This window comes from Aedes aegypti, chromosome 3 (genome assembly GCF_002204515.2).
Source record: "Aedes aegypti strain LVP_AGWG chromosome 3, AaegL5.0 Primary Assembly, whole genome shotgun sequence".
NCBI lineage: Eukaryota > Metazoa > Arthropoda > Insecta > Diptera > Culicidae > Aedes > Aedes aegypti.
In genome coordinates, this window is record NC_035109.1 from 54137823 (window position 1) to 54162221 (window position 24399).

At 37.8% G+C, this 24399-nt stretch overlaps 1 protein-coding gene across 9 annotated transcripts in view; it reads left to right on the forward strand.

The window, feature by feature from the left end:
- LOC5579912 (adenylate cyclase type 6) overlaps positions 1–24399 on the forward strand; it is a 611840-nt gene that overhangs the window by 330425 nt on the left and 257016 nt on the right. For all 9 annotated transcript variants that reach the window (XM_021848827.1, XM_021848823.1, XM_021848828.1 and 6 more), the window contains one exon: positions 23763–23920. In XM_021848827.1, the coding sequence (XP_021704519.1) occupies positions 23763–23920 (158 nt within the window). The remainder of the gene's footprint in view (positions 1–23762; positions 23921–24399) is intronic.

Genomic DNA, 24399 nt, shown 5'->3' on the forward strand with positions numbered 1-24399 from the left:
AATAATGCATTGGAGATTTCCTCGGAGTAACTCATGTAAGTTTTTTTTCTAAGATCTCGGTGTTTGATTTTATGGAAAAGTATCTGGAAGAAATTTTGGAATTGCATATTGGATTTTTTTTTGAAAATGGTTTGAATAGTACTATGGAAAACCCTGGTTAGCTATTTCAAATCAGAAATTAATGCAAAGAGAGGAAAAATGATGACATTGACGGCACTTGGTTTTAAAAAGATTATAGAGAATGGTACTACAGTTAACTCTCCCTTACTCGATATTCCGTATCTCGATATCGAGTTGGAGAACCATAGTAAAAGTTGGTTTTCATGGCTACCCCGATGGTCCCTTGAATCGCATATGCACTGGTTTTGTGTTCTGTAACTCAATACCTCCCTAACTCGATGGTCCCTTCAATATCGAGTTAGGGAGAGTTGACTGTGTTACTTAAACAAACTCGATTGCTGGGTTTTGGAAAATGAATGCTGTATGTCGATTTCGTATTCGGTTTTTGTAAAATAATTTTTTTTACTAAGTCAATGCATAGATAATGAAAGACAATTGAATTCAAAGATGGAAATGCTATCATACTAGGCGTCGGAGGCGTTACTTTGACAACCATTCTTCATACAGTCTTCTCATTGATTCCTCGGCGTCGGTTTGGATTAAGGCGAAGTAGACCGTCATTGAAATTTGTACGCGTCGTTGATGATCGTTGCTAAATCATCTCACGATTTCAAATTAAAGAAGTTGGTTTTGCACTGACACAGCTGAAACAATATCAGTATACTTTATACATGTTTGCGCGTACAGTGATACTTTTTCACGTCAATATAAACTATCGAGACTGAGTTTTATCACTTTGAAATGCAAGCTAAAAAGTCATCATTGTTGCCAAAACGAAAGACGGGCTACTTAGCCAAGGAAAATAGGATTAACCATCGTGTGAAAGAAAGTATTGGGAGTGAGAGCGAAGTATGTTAAGGAGAATGTGGTGAGACTTATTCAAACAGAACGTGAGAGTAATAGAATGTTGGTCACTGGGTATGTCGTTGCTCGATTATGTGAGAACTAGAACGGAAAGTAGAATTGCTGTGATATGCCAATCACGTTGTCGAAGTTGGTTTGACTCAAGTGGTGTTAAAAGAAATACAATGAATGTTCATAGCACTGCTGTGGGAAGTGGTTTGGATGATGAGAAATAAATCATGCACTTTTCTGGTATGCATGTTTGTACTTAAAGGGTTTTGAAATATTATGATGAAGGTTTGGAAGTCGATGTTTGCCACCTACTTAAGTCAAGTGTGTCATGTAAAATCTGGAGTGATTCTCTGGAATTCATAAGTATGGGAAAACATGTCAGTTGCGTATAGCACATTACTGTAAAGTATAAACTACAAAGCCCTTAGAATAAATCTCGATATCCTGTGTAAAACAGATCACCGAAATTGGAATCCAGTGATGCATTTGAACGCGTTCAGTTCGCGTTCCAGTTCATTTTGTTGAACGCAGCGATCAAGTAGGCTTGAACATTGAACAGTTCAGAAATATGAACCCGCGCGAGCCGAAAAATGAACGCGATCAGTTTTGACTGATTTACGACAAATTCTAGGTCAATGTTATGTTTTTGACATGTATAATATCGAGGGCTGTATGATTTCTATTTTCATGATAAATTACGACGATTAATACATTCATTTTTCAAGTGGGACCTCCAATCATTATTGTGAACTGAACGGGCCGTTCTTGAGCAACGGCAAGCTCTTGCTCGTAAGTTCATTGGCTCGCGTTCAGTTCAAAATGCACCACTGTTGGAATCTGAACAATTAATAAATTATTTAATTTCTCAGGGAATCTTCGAATTAATCTAAGCGTGTCCCGGAGTAGGCTGTATGATAATGTGAAACAATATTCTACTCACGATGTACTATATTGAGAAGGTGATATATTCCAAAAACTGGCAGCTACTTGACGACGTCATTTCTATCCATCTCGTACAAATTTTTGAAAAAAATGTTCTACACTTAGGCAAATGAACTATCGAAATACTTAGGAACCCCTTGGAAAATTCGCCACAATCGGATTGAAATTCATGAATTTGCCTTATGAAACCAAAATTTGAGAACAAAAATAGTTTCCGCGACAACTTGGAAACGAACCAAGAACCTTGCGATCGATATGCCAGTGCATACACCACGCGCCTAACGACGCCTTGATGTGAGGTGATGCTAAGACGATACATAAAGCGTTCGTGTTGCAATAATCGTTCCATCGTTCATAAGGCAGCATCCATTTATTACGTAACGCTAAATTATGACATTTTAGACCCCTTTCCCCCCGTCCGTAACGCTTTTTGTATGAAAAATTTTCAAATTTTTGTATGAGTCGGTACGTTTGAGCCTACTCCCCCTGCCCCTAGAGCGTCACGTAAATTGTGGACGGTGCCTAAGGCAAAATGTACGAATTTCGATAGTCTTGTTCGCTGCGTGTAGTGGTCCGTCACATGTTTACAACCAAATTCGAAGTTTACACCAGTAACGAGCCTGCCTTGTTAATTGTTATGCCGTGTATTCCACTGTAAAAGTGTCAGTTTTCAACTCCTGCTTCTCTTTATTTTCTCGTGAAGTTCTTCGACTTTTTTGCACACTTACACATTGGAATTGGAATTCAAGAAGCAACCGTGCAATAATCAGGTTAATTCGTTGACTCGGTCTTATGTAATTTCGTAACATACAAATACCATTCCATTTTTATTTACACTACCCGTCATAAATACGGACTCACTGAAATAAGTATTGCAACACTCAGCTGAATAATGAATCACCCCCAAAAAGTTTAGCATCACCTCAAAACAGGTTAATTCACATTGCTATATCTCGAGATCCTTAGGACTTGCAAAGAAGGGATCTTCAGCAAAGTTGTTCAGGGGATCAAGGACATCCGGAAAGCGAACAGTTTAGTTCGCGATTTTGCCGCTAAGTGGCGCTAGTGAGCATGTAAAATTGACCATTTTAAACTAGTTCTAGCTTGTGATCCATAAGAGATAGAAAGTTCGGGTCTTCGGCAAAGTTGCTCAGGGGTTCAAGGACATTCGGAAAGCGATCAGTTTAGTTCGCGATTTTGCCGCTAGGTGGCGCTAGTAAGCATGAAAAATTGAGCATTTCAAACTAGTTCTAGCTTGTGATCCACATGAGATAGAAAGTTTGAGTCTTCGGCAAAGTTGTTCAGAAAGTCAAGGAAATCCGGAAGACAGATAGTTTGGTTCGAGATTTTGCCGCTAGGTGGCGCTAGTGAGCATGTAAAACTGAGCATTTTGAACTAGTTCTAGCTTGCGATCCACAAGAGATAGAATGTTTGAGTCTTCAGTAAGCAAAGAACAGAAATAAAGTAAAGGACATCCAAATATCAAACTTTTTGGTTCCTTAGTTGGGCACAAGGTTACACTTGTACGCATATTTAATTAAATATATGAAACAAATACTATCTTTCAAGCCAGATGAGATAGAAAGTTTGAGTCTTCGGCAGAGTTGTTCGGAAAGTCAAGGGCATCCAGGAAACCGTTTACTCTGGAAGGATGACTGTACCTAAACATTATGAATTTGATAAGATAGAATTTCCAGAATGCTGTTCAGAAACTCTTTGACATTTGGAAGTTGAAATGATGAGGGATGGAACCCCTGAGCAACTTTGCCGAAGACCCGAACTTTCTATCTCTTATGGATCACAAGCTAGAACTAGTTCAAAATGCTCAATTTTACATGCTCACTAGCGCCACCTAGCGGCAAAATCGCGAACTAAACTGATCGCTTTCCGGATGTCCTTGAACCCCTGAACAACTTTGCCGAAGACCCGAACTTTCTATCTCTTATGGATCACAAGCTAGAACTAGTTTAAAATGCTCAATTTTGCATGCTCACTAGCGCCACCTAGCGGCAAAATCGCGAACTAAACTGATCGCTTCCCGGATGTCCTTGATCCCCTGAAAAACTTTGCTGAAGATCGCTTTTTTGCAAGTCGTATGCATCTCGAGATATAGCAATGTGAAATTACCTGCTTTGAGGTGATGCTAAACTTTTCAGGGTGATTCAATATTCAGCTGAGTGTTGCAATACTTAGTTTAGTGAGTCCGTATTTATGACGGGTAGTGTATATAAAAGATTAAGTTAAGGTAGAAGCACCGGTTTTAGTCAGTCTTAAAGAACATTTTTGGGAAGTCCGATTTTACGTACTTAATGTAAGTTAAATTCAAGCGTTCAATACATAATATGTATGGAAATATTGGAACCGAGGAGAAACCTTTTTGTGTTTCGAAAATCTCGTTTGTATTATAGGCTACCAAAACCAGTTTCAGCCCGATATTCAAAATTTATTCCTCAAATGATCAAGTACATTAATTTTCCATGAGATTGGTTTAATTAGGAATGCCCTGGCCAGTGTATGAGATTTTAAATCACACGGTAATAAAATATTTCTTTTATGTTGTGACTCAACTTTGACAAGTAAATTAATGTAGCTCTGTCATGTGAATGTGGTCTACCGAACACGAAATGTTTCATACTGATTTGCTATGTAAAACGACGTATAACACTGCGGATTATTTTTTATTCCAAGTATCATTGAACTGCTAATTATATAATTGAGGGTCGCTTAATCCATTGCTTTTTACGAAAATATCATAGAACGTCAAGTTTTTAAGATTTTTTTGTGTTCAAAATGCAATGTCCATTTTTTCCAACTTGCTTGCAAGTTTATTAGCTTTATAGCGATTTATTTGCCTTATTTATAACCGAGTTTAAACTTTGTGTGTTACAGAATACTTATCAACAGAGATCATCATATCTTCTATGCTTAAAAGTTATTAATGATGATTTAGAAAAAAATGTATTTTGCCTAATAAAATATGAAGACTTTTGTATGGAGATCGTTAGAATGTTGAAACATCAAAATTAAATAGCGCAATACTAAAGTTTCAATCGCATTTTGCATGTTGAGTGCAGTGCTGTAAAACGGTGAACAGAGTCTGTTCATGCACTACAGAAAAATGCTACCGCATCGGTGGTTCCTTTTGTGGAATGCGTTCTTGCTTTCTTTGCTCACGATCGCTCGAACACATATACTGTAGTGGGCATCGCATCATTTTATTTTGACATGCACTCACGCATCCGATTCCCTGTGATATTTCTACAATAACACCATATATCGGTCAATTTTCTCAATACTGTCGTACATTAGTTTGTAATCCATCTATTATAATCATAATCCACCCAATTATATACAAAAATAACTATGGACGGAAAAAAGAACGGCTGTGAGCAGACTCTGCTCATCCAGCAATCACGCTCTTTTTTACATTTGTTTTGTTGTGGTTCTCCGATGCAAGAATCTGTGACCAAATCGGTCGCTGATGGTTCGTGAGCGTGTGAGCGTGGATCCTGCTCAATATTGGTTCATTTTGCGTAAACGGCATGATTCTTTCCACCACTGGTTGAGTGGATGATACCACTTAGAAGTTTGGTTTACCTTAGTTTTAATTTAAGGTAAACATTAACAAAACCAGTATTTTATACAAATTTGTCCACATGTAGATCAACATAAATTTTTGATTAAAAAAATAAGCTGCGTAGTAAAATCCACAATGGTTTCTTCTGGAGATATGGCCAAAACCGGTGCTTCTACCTTGCATGTAGAACAAGCATTTGAATTTCTTTAATACTATGAGATTGTGTAATAAAATAAAAGTTTACAGGAAAACTTGTGAGAGACTGTAATTTAAGGATTTGAATAACTAAATTGAAGCCCATTGAAAAATACCTTCTAACCATGAAATTGCGTAAGCGAAAGTAAGCAACTGTGGGCTTCGTAGCCGTGTGGTTAGTGTCACCAGGCATTTAGGCGCATCATGCTAGGGAGTGTGGGTTCGATTCCTGCCTCAGGCCGGAAAGCTTTTCGTGAGGAATGTTTTCCGATTGTGCCACTGGGCGTTGCATGCTAGTCTAGTATGGTGCTTCCTTTCAAGGGCAAAACCGCAATTACTTCAAAATTTATTTCAAAGTAGATAATCTAGTGATCTCCAAATCATCCAATTATCACAAGATTTTAGGGGCTGCAAAATTACTAGCGTCATTTAGCGGATGAGTTCTTATTTGATGTGTTTTACCACCCGATTGCCCTCAATCTGCTGAACATCTTTACCGAAGACACGAACCCCGATATAGATGACTAAATAAAATTTGTTACTAACACCACCTAGCGGATGTGTCTCCAATCACATTTTCTACCACAAGGTAGCTTGATCTGCTAAACAGCTTTTCAGCAGACATCAACCTTCTAGCTGATTAGGATCATGATCGCAGTTGAATTTTTCATTGGCGAATAGCCTTTGATCTGCTGCACAATTTTACCAAAGACACCAAGAAGAATCTTGAGATCCATTGGATTGATGATAATGAAAAATTGGACGCCTCGTATCCACGCTTCTTCCATTACCCAGAAAAGAAGGGGGGTCGCGGGGATAACTCACCAAAGGATTGTGAAACTAACAAACCACATTACTTCAACATTTATTCTAAATTATTTAATATCCAAATTATGATCAATTCAAATTCAAAGTTTGTTAGAATACATGCCTCTCACGCCGAGGACCTGGGACCAAATTTCATGTCCAAGATAGATACTTATGACAAAAAGATTACAGCAGTGTTTGGATTTCGATCCGAATAAGCTGATCGAACCATAACAGTTCGTGGCACATCACAGTTGAATTTCCACGACATACGAAGTCAGTGGGCTAAAATGTATCGTATCCATTGCAAATTGTCAAAGTCCATGAAAAAGGTATTGACTAGTGTAATAAATATGTAAAATGTCATGGTTCGTTTTAACTTACATTTTTCACCAGGTACGTTTTGTTCGTGCATTATCAGTGCTATCGTACTTTTTCTCCATAGTTCAGGTCATCAATGGTATTATCACTGTTGACTTTTTAGGGTTATTTATTCAACATTGAATTACAGTTTACTTCTTGTCAAATGTTGTTATCTCATGAAATTAAATCCCTCAAACACATCCTGACATCCACCTTTGGGAGTCTCCCTAGACCTAGAGTGAATAACAGGATATCTCGAAAACAAGCACAAAACTACTCAAATTACAACTAATGTGAACAAATCCGGTGCCTGCTCCCTTCCGCCGGAATCCGGTTCCGGCTCCGTTGAACTCGAACTCTCGGATAAATTCAATTATTTTAAACTTTTTCCTCCACTCATCCGAGTGGTACCCGTAGTGGTGAGGGACCGTATAGAGTAAAGTGGGGCAAAAGCTCAAGTAGGGTAAGAGATTCTTTTCAAGATTTTTGACTCAATTCAAATCAAATGTTAAAAATGTTTCGAATGCTGTTCAAGTGAAAGACTTTAACTGCAAAAATTATAGAAAACTATTGAGATTTGGAAAATGTATGACTATTTATTGAGTTTAGACGTTTAAAATGCAATTTTAAGTCAAACAAAAATGAAACTACATAAAAATGCATCTTATTCAATTTGTCTTGTAAGGACGTTCTGCGTTATAGTTTTTTCTTGAAATATTCATTATCACAAGAACGACGAACGTTTGCCCCACCTTACTTTACATTTGTGGATGGGTGGCCAACAGGGAAAATTTTACTCTGTTCCATTGCATTGGATTCGGAGCACTTACCTGTGACGCAATGGTCATGGGAAAAAGTGTGTTCTATCTCGTTTTGCTCGGACCAATTGCGGAGCTGGGCAGTGAGGTGCGGAAAGTGTTCTCCGGATGAAAGCATTTTCTTTGGTTGCACTTTTCCATGGATTTTGTCAAAGCAACAGGTATTATGAGCCTTTCATTCATTGTATAGCGCAAACTTTGAAATTGTTTGATATTATTTCTAATAAGCCAGCAAAGGGATGCTGTTGATTAGTTTGGCTCACGGCTTTCTATGAAAAGCTTTGCAGCTTTTGATGAGAACTGATCTTTTGATGAAAAAAATCCTTTGTTGACGTTGAATAAAGTACATTCACCAAAAAGAAAAAGTTTTCTCGAGAAAGCTTCTACAGACGGGAAGCTTTTCAGTTTATGACGAGAAGCTAAAAAGCTTCTGGAACAGAAGCTTTCCAACTTCTGAAAGAGAAGCCTTCCAGCTTCAAGAAAAGATGATTAATAGCTTCTGGAAGAGAAGCTTTCCAGCTTCTTGAAAAGAAGATTTCCAGCTTCTTAAAGAGAAGCTTTCAAGCTTCTGGAAGAGAAGCTTTCCAGCTTCGGAAAGAGAAGCTTTCCAGCTTCGGAAAGAGAAGCTTTCCAGCTTCTGAAGGAGAAGTCTTCCAGCTTCAAGAAAAGATGATAAATAGCTTCTGAAGGGAAGTTTTCCAGCTTCTTGAAAAGAAGATTTCCAGTTTCTTAAAGAGAAGCTTTCCAATTCCTGGAAAAGAAGATTTCCAGTTTCTTAAAGAGAAGCTTTCCAACTTCTGGAAAAGAAGCTTTGCAGCTTCTGAAAGAGAAGCTTTTCAGCTTCTGAAAGAGAAGCTTTTCAGCTTCTGAAAGAGAAGCTTTTCAGCTTCTAGAAGAGAAGCTTTCCAGTTTCTAGAAGAGCAGCTTTTCAGCTTCTGGAAGAGAAGCTTTTCAGCTTCTGGAAGAGAAGCTTTTCAGCTTCTAGAAGAGAAGCTTTCCAGTTTCTGGAAGAGAAGCTTTTCAGTTTCTGGAAAAGAAGCCTTCCAGCTTCAGTAAAAGATGATTAATAGCTTCTGGAAGAGAAGCTTCCCAGCTTCTGGAAGAGAAGCTTTCCAGCTTCTGGAAGAGAAGCTTTCCAGTTTCTGGTAGAGAAGCTTTGCAGCTTTTGGAAGAAAAGCTTTCCAGTTTCTGGAAGAGAATTTTTCCAGCTTCTGAAAGAGAAGCCTTCCTCTTTAGGAAAAGATGATTGATAGCTTTTGGAAGAGAAGCTTTCCAGCAGTTACAAAGTAAAGCTTTTCAGATTCTGGAAAAGAAGCTTTCCACCTTCTCGAAGAGAAGCTTTACTGCTTCTGAAAGAGAAGCTTTCACGCTTCTGGAGCAGAAGCTTTGCAGCTACTGGAGCAGAAGCTTTGCAGCTTCTGGAAGGGAATTTCCCCAGCTCCTGAAAGAGAAGCTTTCTAGCTTTTGGAAGAGAAGCTTTCCAGCTTCTGTAAAACAAGTTTTTAAGCTTCTGCAACACAAGTTTTCCAGCTTCTGTAAAATAAGCTTTCCAACGTCTGGAAGAGAAGTTTCCCAGTTTCTGAAAAAGAAGCTTCCCAGCTGCTTGTAGCAAAGCTTTTCAGCTTCTGGAAGAAAAGCTTTCCAACATCTGGAAGAGAAGCCTCCAGCGAGATGTTTTCTATCCTAGAACAAGGCATTAATTGTTCAATGATTATAAGCTTTCTGGGACAAGCTCGAAGAAGCCTCATATCATAGAGATACGGCAAACATCATAAGGGTTCGATTGATTTCTGGCATCTCAAATAAGATCTTCGTTTGTTCCTTAATTCTAGCATTTTGATTGAAATATGTTAACAACCGAGCACGTAATTCTGGCAAAGAACAAGCATACCCTGTCACGTTTTCGCTCCTGTAATTAATTCCTTCTCAGGATCCGAATAGAAACAGCATGGGTTACGAAATCAGCAATTTTCTAATTTTGAGATTACAAAGCACCAACTCAACAAGCATGATGAGCTCAATGAACCTTGTCAACTTGAAAAACCACACCTTATTCGTGGGCAGGACGACGACTATGTACCCAAACGTGAGCAAAAGCAACACCTTCCTTGGTACGGTGCGTGAACAACCGTTGCTCACTTATTCAATGAATAATTCCTTCATCAGAAACCACCAGACCATAGCCAGCCAGAACTCGACTCCGGTGATGTTGTGATGAAACATTCCCTTTCATCTCCTGATGCTTTCGACACGCAACACTTTGGTGGAACCACTCCAAAATCTGGGAGAGAGGCCCCTCCTCAAGTCGGGTACATTTTAATTAAACATTATTTCGATGCCAACCGCCAACGATTGCATTGCTCTTGTGTTTTATTGAAAACCTTTCGGTAGACACCATGCTGTATGAATTTGAAGTGTTACAGAGGTCCAACGACATTTAATAAAACCGTACAATGGATGGCGAAGTTCTCCAATAAAATGTGGCTGTTGTTACTCGAGGTCGAACCATTAAAACAATGAGCAACGCCTGAAATATTTTACAATATACCATGTCGAAGACGTGATGAATATTGTTAGCGGTAGCATAATTTAAATTTTGTCAGTCAAATTTTCCTTAACGCATTATGATCTTTCCGCTTTCGTCGCCACACAGAGGAGTATGTAGAACAAATTTGTATTCGTAATTAAAAAAATGAGATCTTTACTGCCCATAACTGCATATTTGTAACATTCGACAAAAGTAGGCATTGAGTAAATGGGATACCAAGTTTGCATTTTATCGCAGTGTGGGAGGAAACTAATATTTCAAAAAATCACTAAAAATTCAAAAGTGCTTATTTGAGGCTGAAATTTTGTACAACTCATATCGCATATAAGGTGCATAGTCAGAAAAAAATTCTGATAGAAATTTCGTTGCTACTGCATTATGAGGCTCATGTACAATCTCAATGTGACTGTTATGCGGTTACAATTGCCAATGTGACAAAACAACTTGGTATTTTTTTCGAATTTTCTAGAACAATCTCACAGATTTCAGTAAGTTGATCGAAAGTATTTGCCATTTGATGACTCTCCCCGGTATTAACTCCATTTTGTCAAAAATGTCGAATGTGACTGTTTTGCAGTTATGGGCAGTTTATCCCGCTATATATTTATCACATGGTCAATACTACCCATAAATGCATAACTGTCCCATATGTCTCATATGGTTTAAGAACCAATACCTTTTTCCACCGCAACATCAATATTTGCACAAAACCACTCAAAGGTATGTTCTAGTTATTTGTTTTTTTTGTTCAAGACAATTTTAAATAACTTTGATTATTTTTGATTATGTATTTCGGCTTGGCAGCGTGCATTTCAATTGAATCCTTAAACCACCAAAGTGCATGCTTTTAATATGTTTATTGGCTGCGATATTCGAAAAAATATTATAAGAATACATTGTTATTTTTTATATTTTTAACCTGTGTTAAATCTACACATCTATCTTTACACAAGCACCTATAAGCCCTTTTATCGTATAACATTTTTTTCGTGCTAATTAATCGATAAGCCTAGTTGGTTGAATGTACTACACATGCTGTTAAAATCATCATTCTGCAACTTACTACATAAACAACTATTTCGGTGCATAACTCTATATACTAATAAAATACCGAATTAAGGCCCTTTCCATAAAACCCACCAAGAGTTCTCCGATTTCTTCCTTGCCACGTTCATATTTGCTCCATTGATCGTTTTTACAAATATTGTATTCCCATATTTCATTTAAATATATAATTTTGATCGTGTACAATCGATAATTGATGTTATATATGTAGAGCGGCACAGTAAATGGCTGGGCTTCGCGTACCTACAGGAATAAAATAGACCCCATTGTGTGGTCCTTAGCCTCCTGCCCAGCAACTCCTATCCCTACCTCTTCGTGGTACTGGCTGGGGTACGAGTAACCTTAAGGAAGATCTGCTAACCAACCCCGGTGGGAACTTTGGTCGTATGCTGACAGGGAAGGGAGGTTTGCTTTAGCGGTTGGGTGACAAAACGTCGAAAGACAAAATGTCGAATGCCAAAACGACGAATGCCAAAACGTCGAAAGGACAAAACGTCGAAAGGCCAAAACGTCGAAGAGACAAAACGTCGAAAGACAAAATGTCGAATGCCGAAACGTCGAAAGGATAAAACGTCGTTGGGACAAAACGCCGAAAAGAAAATAAATGCGACAGTCTGACAAAATGTCGATCAATGAGAAAATATGAAGAAAATTGATAAAAATGTAACATGAGTTGCAAATGCTGTGTGTTGAACAGTTAAAGCAGTGAAAAATATATATAAATTTTCCAATGTTTTTACCATGATACCGTAATTTTAGTTGGTCTTGGAAGGGATAGTAAAAAATCAAATTGAAAATTGGCAGAACCTGTCGGAAAAGATATTTTTAATTTTCAGGTAACAGCATAATTATTGGAGTCCTCAACCAAAGTGATAATTTTAGGAGTATGCAAAGAGCGTGTTTTAGCTTAGCTTAGCTTAGCTTAGACTGACTACACATATCAATGGTTGCTATTCCGTGATTGACCGAAGTCAGTGAAAATGCACAAAGAATCAACTAGAAGTTCAGCTGGGATAGGCCATAATCTTCTTCAGTGTGCATAATTCAGTTCCTCTATTTATACAAGGTCAATAACGGCGCCGGCCACGTCCTTGCAGTCAGGTGGGATTGAGGGAAGGAATGTTAGTGTGTAACCTTTGCTATTTGGAGACCGTGTTTGCCTCTGCATCTCCACAAAGGTTACTGGGAGGGATGTTTGTTAATGGGGAGGATCGTTGGGTCAAAGGATTCACTTTGATAAGCGATTAGACCATGATAAACAATGATTTGTGAGATATATACATGCTTATACGTAAATATAATTGTTCATATAATTTCTATGTAGAGGAAAATTATGCCGACACTTGAGGTGACGAACCATTCAAAGTTTGTTGAACAAATACCTAAATGTAACATTCCTACAGCTGTCAGTACGAAAGCATGTGTTATTATATTTTACTCATTTGAAAAGAAACAAAAGACTCAATTGGTTGGGACATCATAGAACACTCTTATTCTTATGCCGACACTTACAGTGGCGAACCATCCAAAGTTTGTTGAATAAAGTGGACCTTTCGCAAGTCTACACTTGTAGTGTCGAACCATTCAAAGTTTTTTTAATTACAAAAATAAAGGTATATAAGGGGTGTTCTGAAAAAAAAAAAAATGTTAAACATAAATAAATCATGAATCAGAGTTTGTGTCGACACTCACAGTGACGAACCATCCATAGTTTGTTGAAACATCATATTTACATCCCACCATTGTAACGATTAAATGTGCAGTCATACATATTTTATAGATTAGAAATAGTAGCATGAAACGAGCTCACCAATTGATCCGTTATCCTTGACTGAGCGGCCACAATCCATTTTCAGCTTCACTCGTTTGCTCGGCTAGCACCCAGAAAAAAAAAAAAAAAAAAAAAAAAAAAAAAAAAAAAAAAAAAAAAAAAAAAAAAAAAAAAAAAGGGCGCGCGACTCGAAAAAAAAAACACGGACGACAGCTCGGGCTTTCTTGACGCACTGCCCAGGAGCAAGCGTCAAGGTCGTCGAAAGATCAAAAAGAACGAACCGATCGCGGCACTTTTTAACTTACTCCAACCGAACTCCCCGATCACGCCACTTTTTCACTTACGAGACCGACGCGCGACATGTTTGATCCTGCCCTCGTCGCTCGCTCCGGCAAAAGCAAGCGTCAAGGTCGAAAGATCAAACAGAACTAACCGATCGCGGCACTTTTTCACTTACTCCAACCGAACTCCCCGATCACGCCACTTTTTCACTTACTAGACCGACGCGCGACATGTTTGATCCTGCCCTCGTCGCTCGCTCCGGCAAAAGCAAGCATCAAGGTCGAAAGATCAAACAGAACTCGGAGTATGCAAAGAGCGTGTTTTGGAATAAAACTAATTTATAGTTATTCTAGTTCTAGTTGGAATTAAATGGTATTGAACTTAATTAGGTTTATATTCACCTTCCAATTGATAATTGTATTGTGCTCACTATTTAAAACTATTGTATCAATGATAAACATATATTAATTCTCTTCCAGAAAATCAATATTTAAAACTCATTTCGATAGTACATAGGTATTTGATATTTGCTAGAGATTTTGATTTCTACAGATGCGGTCCTGAATAGCTGTTTATGGAAAGAAATTCAACCAATCAATTCAATTATTCTTATTCGATAAAAGAATGAGAAAGTTTTTAAAGAATAAATAATTCACTAAAATAAGTGTCATCAATTGAAATTAAGCCATTGAAATTATTACATGTACGTTAATTTATTATGAACTACAAACACCATTGTAACAATCGTACAAATAACATATTTACTTTTGACTTCGCGTTATTTCAATTGAATTGAATGGTTAAAGATGATTATAGAACGAAGCCTCAACTTAAATCTTTAAGAGAACAAGTCTTGAAAGCCCAACAGTGCTCTGCGTTGAAAATTTGATCGATTGGTCAGCGAGCAACCAATTTGATCGATTTTCAACTGGAATGCAGACTCTCCAGACCTCAGCACCTGTGAATGTGACCGGTGAAGGCGAAAGAAAAGGACTAGAGTTGAGGGAAGTTTCAGTGCCTGGATAAGGCGTGTTTGGAAAGAAAGAGTGGAAATGAGTTTGGAGTTATTGGGAAGTTATTGGAACATGATGTTTTAACACAGGGATCTGCGGAATGCGTTGCTAAAAGTATAACTCAATCCACGAACCTATATTCCCCCTATGGATGACTGGTTTATTCACTTCTGCATATAGATACCTATAATGCTTCAATTTCAATTTGCTTCATAATTTGCTTCTCTCTTCGTTGAAAATGGATGTAAGAGTGACATATTTCTGATTTTTTTCCTTGCTTACTGTGATGAAAAAATGTAAATTTGGCTGTTTCCAATGCCGTCCGTATCGCAACCATTTTTCCTTAGCAACGTTATTTATCAGAAACCTTCGTTAGAAAAATGACTGCTTTCGACGTTTTGTCCCTTCGACGTTTTGTCCCTTTCGACGTTTTGGGATTCGACGTTTTGGCATTCGACGTTTTGGGTTTCGACGTTTTGTCTTTCGACATTTTGTCCCTGAACCTGCTTTAGCTTTTGCTTCAGCAAACCTGGAGCGTCTGTACTCCATGTTAGGAGCGGCTCACAACAGCGTCTGTTTCCCAGATCATCATTGGAGATTTGAGCGCTCAGGTTGGCCAGGAGGAGGAGTTCAGACCGACGATTGGAAAGTTCGGTGCCCACCGGCTGACGAACGAGAACGGCCTACGACTGATAGATTTTGCCGCCTCCAAGAATATGGGCATTCGTAGCACCTATTTCCAGTGCAGCCTCCCTTATCGATACACCTGGAGATCACCTCAGCTGATGGAATCACAAATCGACCACGTTTTGATCGATGGACGGCACTTCTGCGATATAACGTTGCCGGAAGAAACTTGACGCCTTGAGCTTGAGCCTCTCTTGAGGACTGCTGGAGCAATATAAAAGCGGTCATCAACAACGCAGCCGAGAGCATCGTTGGGTACGTGGAAAGGAGGACATCGAACGATTTTACTCCGTTTGGCATAAAGTCGTTTGGCATAAGGTCGTTTGGTATTAAGCCGTTTGGCATAAAGTCGTTTGAAATAATCGCTGGTAGTTCGACTGTAGTTCCGATGTTGATGATAGATTGGCTTTTCAGTCTTGACAAAATTAAAAACTGTTATTTTATTTTGTCCAACCTTTCGGTCCGTTTGGGACCTTCCTCAATGACTCAATTGTTACAGTTCTTTCGTCCAGTGTGGTTCGGTAGAACCTGTAACTGTCTGGTGGATCGATTTTTCCCGCACAACCGCAGCCAGTTTAGGATGCGTTTTCGGTGGGAAAATTGAACTTAAAGCTGCTCACCGGAATTTGGTACTTTATCCAATATCCATCACCATTGGAAGGTCCCAAACGGACCGGAACGTTGGACAACTTAAAATAACAGTTTTTAATTTTGTCAAGACTTAAAAGTCAATTTATCATCAACGTTTGGAATAATGGCCGTTTGGCATAATGATTGACTTAGAATGAATATTGGCATTTTTGATGCTATTATCGAGATCAACACCACCGAGCCCACAGCAAAATTGCTTGATTTTTTAAGCTATGCAGAGATTTTTAAGCTATGAATGCCTAAAATTGTATAATAATAATAATAATCAATAATTTTCTCTACATCCCAGAACATAGAGTATCTTTCAGTTTGTTGCGATATAAATACAGTCTACTCTCCATAACTCGATATTCAAGGGACCATCGACTTATAGAGTTATCGAGTTATAGAATATACCGATAACAAAAGTTTTAAAATCAAAGGCTCAAATTCCTATGTTTCCTATTTTTTTTCTGTTCGGGATGAACCACTGCGACCAGTTTTCTTTGATCTTTTGTGGTATACCCGTGTCCTTTGTTTAGTGCATGTCGTTCTACTCCATTACAATTGAGAAATAATCAAGTAGTCGTTTTTTATACAAATATCATTCTTTACCGTTTTGCATAGAGCCTCTTTAGAAAAAGATACCGCTATTTATACCTTTTGGAGAAAACATTTTGTCACCATTAAGCTCTCAAAAGCGCGCCCCTTAATCAGGTTCGGCCAATAAGCTGGTTGAATGATACTGATTTTGACCATGCATCGATACTCTAGCGTATCAAATTGTTGCTTCTACTTATAAGGTTCAAAGTCGTTTTTTGAAACTGTGAACAGGTTTCATCCCATGAAACATTTAGATTCCTTGAAACAAAAAGAGGTCTGCTACTCCACTGATTCGGAATCGTTTCCCTCCTAGATATCGAAAGATAAACTCTTGAACTCGGAAAGAAATTGTCTCATGAGTTGAAACCAACCTCAGATGCTGATTGAGCCATTTTTTCACTTCGACCTCCTCATTGTCTAGGATAAATAGGTGGGTCTTAGTGCCTTGTTACTCTCTTATACTCTTCCGACCCTAACTTATAAGTATTCACAAGAACAGATACAACAAGAGTACAATATGGTAGATCTTACCCCGTAACGCACCTGGAAAAGGTGATCTACCCGCGTTACGGGCAAATATTTCCTATACTTTTATGATCACTTCTGCAAGCAGGCAATATCATTTTGTTGATAGCATTTTGGAAAAACACTTTTTTCAAAATATTCGAAAAATCCCTTATTTTTACTAAAAAAATATTTTATTTTTATTTTTATGTTTTATGGGTTTTTAGATGGATTTCGATTTATGGAGGGAAATTTTCCTCCCACGTGGCATCGACTAGTGGATATACAGTCGACTCTCCACATCTCGATATTCTACATCTCGATATCTCTGCTTATGTCGATGATTACTGCGGTCCCTTCATTCTGCATACGATTTCTCTCTCCATATCTCGATATCCTCCTTATCTCGATATCTCCATATCTCGATGTGTTCATGTTGATTTTTTGTTCCTAATTTTCTCTCCATATCTCGATATGAACATTATCAAAGGTTACTAGACCAGATTTAGTGATTCAGAACAAGTTGGAAATTCGAAACGAAGTTTGTTTGTTTATTATTTTGCTAGTAACGGGATGATTCTCAATCTAGTGTTCATTAAATAAATGTTCTTTGTCTCGATCTCTCCCTATCTCGATGGTCCCTTCGATATCGAGATGTGGAGAGGCGACTGTAGAAACATCGACTTATGGAGAGCATGATGTATGGGAATTTGAAGGGACCGCAAAATCCATCGAGTTATAAAATATATCGAGTTATAGAACATCGAGTTGTGGAGAGGCGACTGTATTTGAAAATAGTAAATTGGCAAAGAATGTTCGCAGTTATTAATAAAGGGAACGCTCATAGAATATTTCGCTGCAGATCAAGCTCTGTCCCTGTTTGGACGTAACACTTGATGAAATTTACTTGGTGGAAGAGGAAAAAAAAATATTTGCAAAATATTAAAAGCTCTTATCCCTAGATCTTTTATTGCAGCATTGCAGCGAAGTAGGAGTGCAGATTATGATTCGTTTGAAATGTTTAAGGCTCTAACGCAAAAAAAATCTTCTCACAGCATAACTCAAATGAACACATTTTTGAAAGAATATAATTGTGGCTGAACTTTCCAACGATTCAATATAAATTTTAATTTTGGAAGTGTTGATGTACACTTCCAAAATTAAAATTAAATTAAATACCGACTATTATCGACAGAATGAAGAAATTGTGATTGAAACTAAATATTTCCCAACATATCTCGAAAGGAGATCATGCATTTGCAAAAAGGTAGTAGAAAATTGGCAGGTTCTAAAGTAATTATCATTCTAACAGCACGTATTGCAAGAATTGATAATACAGCAAAATATAAAAATAGTTAGCATTTAGATTTACTGAATAATAAAATTTAAAACAGTATAAATATAAAGAACAGCCTCGAAAAGAAGGCAAAACTTATTATTGAACCAATAGAATATTGGACGCCAAATATTTTTGCGGCAGAATAAAACGAAAAGACTTTAAAAATGCAATCAGAATTATCGGAGTGATTGTGCTACTTTTCCCCGAATGTCGTTTCACCGAATGTCAGTTCCTTGAATGCCCTTTTTGCCGAATTCCATTTCCCTAAATGACACGTTTCCCCAAAAAGTGCCGCAGTTTAAATAATAATAATGCTATAATAGTCTTCAGTGGCTAGATAGTGAAAGAGAAAGGACGATAAGCAATCAAAAGAAGGAGGTATTCTGTCATTCTCGGCTATACACATCTTGGCAAAAATGCTGAGGACGTTAAAACGCGAAACGACCGCCAATTAAATAAAGAAGGGTGCATATTAGATGGCAAGTTCATTCACCACCCTGAAATGTATAAAGTTACTTCAATTATGAGTGCTTAAAACTTTTCGGGGAATGGGCTTGTCGGGGAAACGGGATATTCGGGGAACTAGTTGTCGGGGAAACTATTTCTCTTTTCGCTGATAACTTGAGCAGATCAATGTTATGGATTGCTGCCCTTTTTCAGTTGGAATCAAAATTAAATAAATAAATAAATAAAAAATAGCTCCGCAGAAAAGCTTTTGTATAAAAGAAGGTGAAATTTATTTAAATTTTAAATCAACAGTTTTTATACCTATATTTATGGTTATATCATATTTAAAAAAAACATAGAAAGAAGGGTAAATTTGTGCTAAATATATCAAGATCTTCAGTGCAAAAAATTATTCCAATAGCGATATTCAAAAGAAGAATTAATATTTGGAAGGAGGGTAATTCTTTGATAAATAATTAAATGCTTTTGGCATTTAATTTCCTAATATGTTTTAGTTCATTCAAGAGCATATGGTTGTTGAATAAAATGTCATTTTGTATCAATTAACTCCAAAATCAGCCTTATATCATCTGACAGATTCAATAGAAACGTAAAAAACGAACGTCATCTTAAAAAAAAAACTTATGTTTCAGATTCACAAACAACTATTATGCCAAACGACTTTATGCCAAACGACTTTATGCCAAACGGATTTATGCCAAACGAATTTATGCCAAATGACCTACCACCCATGTTGGTTCGACGAAGAATGCAGGCAGGTTTTGGAGGAGAAGGATGCAGCACGGGCTGCAATGCTGCAGCAAGGAACGTGACAAAACATGGAGCGATATAAAAGAAAACGAAAGCAGCAAACCTGCCTTTTCCGGGACAAAAAGCGCCGTCTGCTAGAAGCAGAATGTGAAGAAATGGAACAGATGCATCGTTCATAAGAAACGAGAAGCTTAACGCATCCCGAAAAGGTTTCGTGCCGCGAGCCGAAATGTGTAGGGATAAGGACAAGAGCATCTTGACGGACGGACGTAAGGTTATTGAAAGGTGGAAGGAGCACTATGATGAACACCTGAATGGCACGCAGGACATAGGCGCAAAGGGTCATGACAGCGGAGGAAGTGACAACGTCAGCACGGCGGATGAAGGAAACCAACCTGCCCCCACATTGAGGGAAGTTAAGGATGTCATCAACCAGCTCAAGCTTAATAAAGCCGCTGGTAAGGATGGTATAGGAGCTGAACTCATCAAAATGAACCCGGAAAGGATGGCCGCCTGTCTGCACCGGCTTATTATCAGAATCTGGGATACGGAACAGCTGCCAGAGGAGTGGAAGCAAGGGGTCATATGCCCCACAGGGCGACAAACTGGATTGTGAAAACTATCCTGAATGCCGCCTACAAAGTGCTATCCCAGATTATCTTCCATCGTCTATCACCAATAGTAAATACGTTTGTGGAAAGTTATCAAGCAAATCCTCCAGAAATGCCGTCCCAACGCATCACCTGTTCGTCGATTTTAAAGCGGCTTATGATAGCATCGACCGCGAAGAGCTATGGAAAATCATGGAAGAGTACAGCTTTCCCGGGAAGCTCACAAGACTAATAAGAGCAACGATGGACGGTGTGCAGAATATCGTGAAGATTTCTGGCGAACATTTCAGTTCGTCCGAATCCCGCCGGGGACTTCGACAGGGTGATGGACTTATAGCATGATTTCGTATTATTGTACTGTCAAATTGCATATCTTTCACAGTTTTTATAGGAAAAAATATGGATATGGAATGATTTTAATAAAAAAATAGAAAAAAAAGTTATTCAACTTTGAATAATACAATTGTTTTTATGAATACACAGCAATTTGAATAACGAAATAAATTTTATTCATTACAATCATTTACGAAAAAGTGTCGTTTCCTATAGAAATTCCAAAACTTCCCATTCCACATTGCACAATAGTTCGAACCCACAATTTAGCAGGAAAAAAAGTGTTTGGACTCAAACTTTTTTGTTCATTAGAATTGCGCTCTTCTGCAAACTTTTAGAAAATATTATTTTGAACAACTTTGTCAAAGACACTTTTGATCTAGATCTTTTTTTTGAGCTAGGTGAATTGATGCTGAAAGTTCTGACTTAGAGTGGACCCGAAAAATCATTTTTTTGGTCTAACTTTTCCGTTTTCAGTTTTACGTGCATGTGGTCTTCAGAAGAGTTGTAGAGGAAGTATTGATACACATTTTTGCTGAACATTGCAAGCTGGTTTGTAATTCTTGTGATTTTGAAGTTTAAGCAAATGTAAGTGAACAACTTTGAAAGCTTTAGATGCCTATAACTCATGGCTGTTCGATAATTTTTTCCATAAAGCGGCATTTGACTGGCCGTATATTATGCAATGTTTGTTGCAAAAACTGTGAGAACGTAATTTATGTAAATTTAGAAAATTCACTTAAAAAAACTCTAAATTCAGCAAAGTTGTGGGTTTTGTTAGATCTACGCAATTTTATGGATAAATGTGGAACAATAAAAAAGTAGAACTTATAATACATATTACTGTTAGTTAAAACTTGAAGTATTAGCCATATAATTTTACTTGTTTTTACTGGCGGCTTTTCGCCATTAAACTTAATGTTCCATAGTAAAATATAAAAACTATAAACAAAGGCGAGATCATAGTTTTTATCAATAGGATTACATTTACATTTGTACAAATCCTCGTGTGTCAAAAAATCCAATGTTAAAGTTTTGAAATTCATGAATCCGTCTTTTATCCAAGGGTATTTGAATTTAGGATGCATACAAATCAAACCAAAGGCATAAAACGAGACGTTACATGTTAAACATACAAGTCAATTTTTTGAATCCATTGGATACAAATCTCAATTTTAAGAAAACTAAAACTCTCAAAATAGAGGTATGTAGCACTAAACATTTGTTGAAAAATTAAGCATGCCTACGAACATAAATAAGTGAGCTTTAATATCCAAAAACTATAGAATAATCTATTTCTTCACCAATTGTTTGGCCTATTGGTGGGCCAAGGGCTCAACGATTTGTGCCAAACAAAACTTTTCTCGATATTCTGACAAATGATCATTAAACATGAACTCAGAAACTCTATGGACCGATGCACGGGTTCACTATCTGACGTTTGAGCGGTGCCGTGTTATTTACGTGACCATGGCAACGAGTGAATTTGGCACCACTCAAACGTCAAATTAGTGAACTCGTCCATTGTCTATTATTTGCCTATTACGGCATGTTTTTGGATATGATTACGAGGGCTGTTGAATCTCATGAATATCACGTCACTTCGACAATTGAATGTTGCTAATGTCATCCTTCCCCATGGAAAAGTCATCGAAAAATGTTTTCCCGTTGACCTTTTACAAATTACTATCGGTTGATACGGTTGCTTTTTTGCGCAGAAAAGTGCTATAAGTATTATTTTTTTTTATTAAAATATGGGCATTTACCAGCACGTGATTACTCACTTATAGAAGGGTATTTGTCCTGAAATGGTTCGAATTCAATCTTATTGAGCTTCAATCGGAAATTCCCGAGCAGGAACAAATTACTCGCACCTATCTTTGCATATTGTATTTTGGTTTTATGCCATAATTAGGTATTGTTCACTAGACCACGACTTTTGATTCATTAGAATTGTTCATCCAGTGGTAATTCCAAAAGTTATCGTAGCTGGACACTAGAGACGTGAGAAAATTCTGCACAGTTACGCTAAAAAAAAAAACATACAGTTTAGGAGCAGGATCCTATTCCTGACACTTATGACTCATTTCTGTAGAGCATTTTTTTAATGCTTTTGAGCTCATATTTTTCCACAATGAGCGTCTTATTGAAGTGCTTCTTATCGCAAAGTTTCAGACAATTCGGCCAAAAAAAAAAACCCCATGCTAAAGTGAACCATGCAAGTGCCCAAGTAGCTCTGCACCCTACCGACAAATGATAGCAAAAATTCTTGAATTTTCAAATTTTGAATCAATAAATTCACCATGGTGGATGCACCGGATAAATCCAAATATGATTTTGCAGATAAACTTACGAGCAAGTTGATGATTTAATGGGTTATCACTGGAACAACAGAATGGACAAATTTACAATGAAAATTGCCTTTAGAATATAATTTCCTCATTAATTACATTGCTCAAAGGTTCCGTAAAGTTCTGATCTGGCTTGGCCAGCTACTTGTACAGTCCTGGTTTCATAAGATGGTATTTCGGTTTTAGTGAGAAAAGATTGTCCATGTATCAAACCGATCGAAAAAAGTGGACCATTATCAAAAGTAAATCTGAGAAATGGGTCATAATTAAGATAAAACACGTCCAAATATTGTTTTAAAAAATGCAGACAATGTGGACAATAGCAATAGACAATTTTCTCGACTTCCCAGGGCATAGAGTATCTTCGTACCTGCCACACGATATACACATGCAAAAATGGTCATTGGCAAAGTAAGCTCTCAGTTAATAACTGTGGAAGTGCTCATAAGAACACTAAGCTGAGTAGCAGGCTCTGTCCCAGTAGGGATGTAACGCCAGAAAGAAGAAGAAGAAGAAGAAGAAGTGGACAATAGCACTGTGCAAGAATTTATGAGTTGAGTTCAGCGGAAATTGGAAAACTCAATTGAAAAGCAGAGAAATATTTTTTCTCATATGTTTCCCAAACGTCTTAACAAAAATGCTAGAAAATGATGCATTACGATTTTTGTACATTTTGTGCTGCCAAATTTAAAGTGAAAAATGCTTTGCTTTGGTGTTCAACAATAATTTTCTTCTGCTCCTGTTTCCGATTTTTTTCAAAGCTCCCATGGCTGCCGCAAGCTGGCTCGCTTTCTGGTAGGGATCAATCGATTTGACGTTCCTGACCCAAGTCAAACTTCAAATCGTTTGATCCTTACCAGAAAATTCATTTTATGCGCTTGCTTGTGGCAGCCATTGCCGCTTGTAAAAAGCTGGATATAAATGATCATTATGAGCAGAAAATAATTATTGCCATCATCGATTCCAAATTACTCCTGTGTGCATTGGTTGCCAAAGTTGCTGTTCCGCTACCGAAAGCGTGAAACCCAAAAGCATAATTCTGTAATCACATGTAGGAAGAAAAGTTCCATTCATCACACGAACACGGTTTTAATTTCACATTTTGAACTTTTTCTCTGTTTTATTTCCAGCGCCGGACGAACTCGAACCGTTGAACAATGGCAACCATGGCGGCGGAAATGGAACGGGAAGTGGGGTGGAGGGAATTTGCGACACCTCCCGCTGCTGGAATCACATCAAATGTCTATTCAATGGCATCATCTGTTCGCATAAATTTAAGAATGTTCAGGTGAGTGGCGTCAGCACAATGGATGTCTTTTTTTTTTCGACAGAAGGGTCCTATTTTGGTGGGATAATAGGAAACAACCTGGGGCTGGAAATCTCGCCAGCTTACACTTATCTCCGAAGGGACGGGGGAACTAATTCATTGGGTTAGCAAATGCTGCGAGGAAAAGCAGAGTGGCGACATCGTGGGTAGGATCCAGAAATAGACTACTTGTATAACGCTAACCACGGCATTTTTCCTGGCGGTTACGATGTTAGCCTCCGGTCGCCAAGGTTTGTTTGTGACGAGAAACTTCATCTCCTTATCGTAAATAATAAAATCAATAATCGCTTTAAGAGCGGCTGGCTTCCGAAAGGACGAATCTTTATTAGGTAGATTTTGAAGCAAAAATGTATGAAAATAACATTGTATATATACCATAATATCAATGATTAAGGTAGTATTCTTCATGCTGCTATGACACAGTCAGGTAGGAAATACGA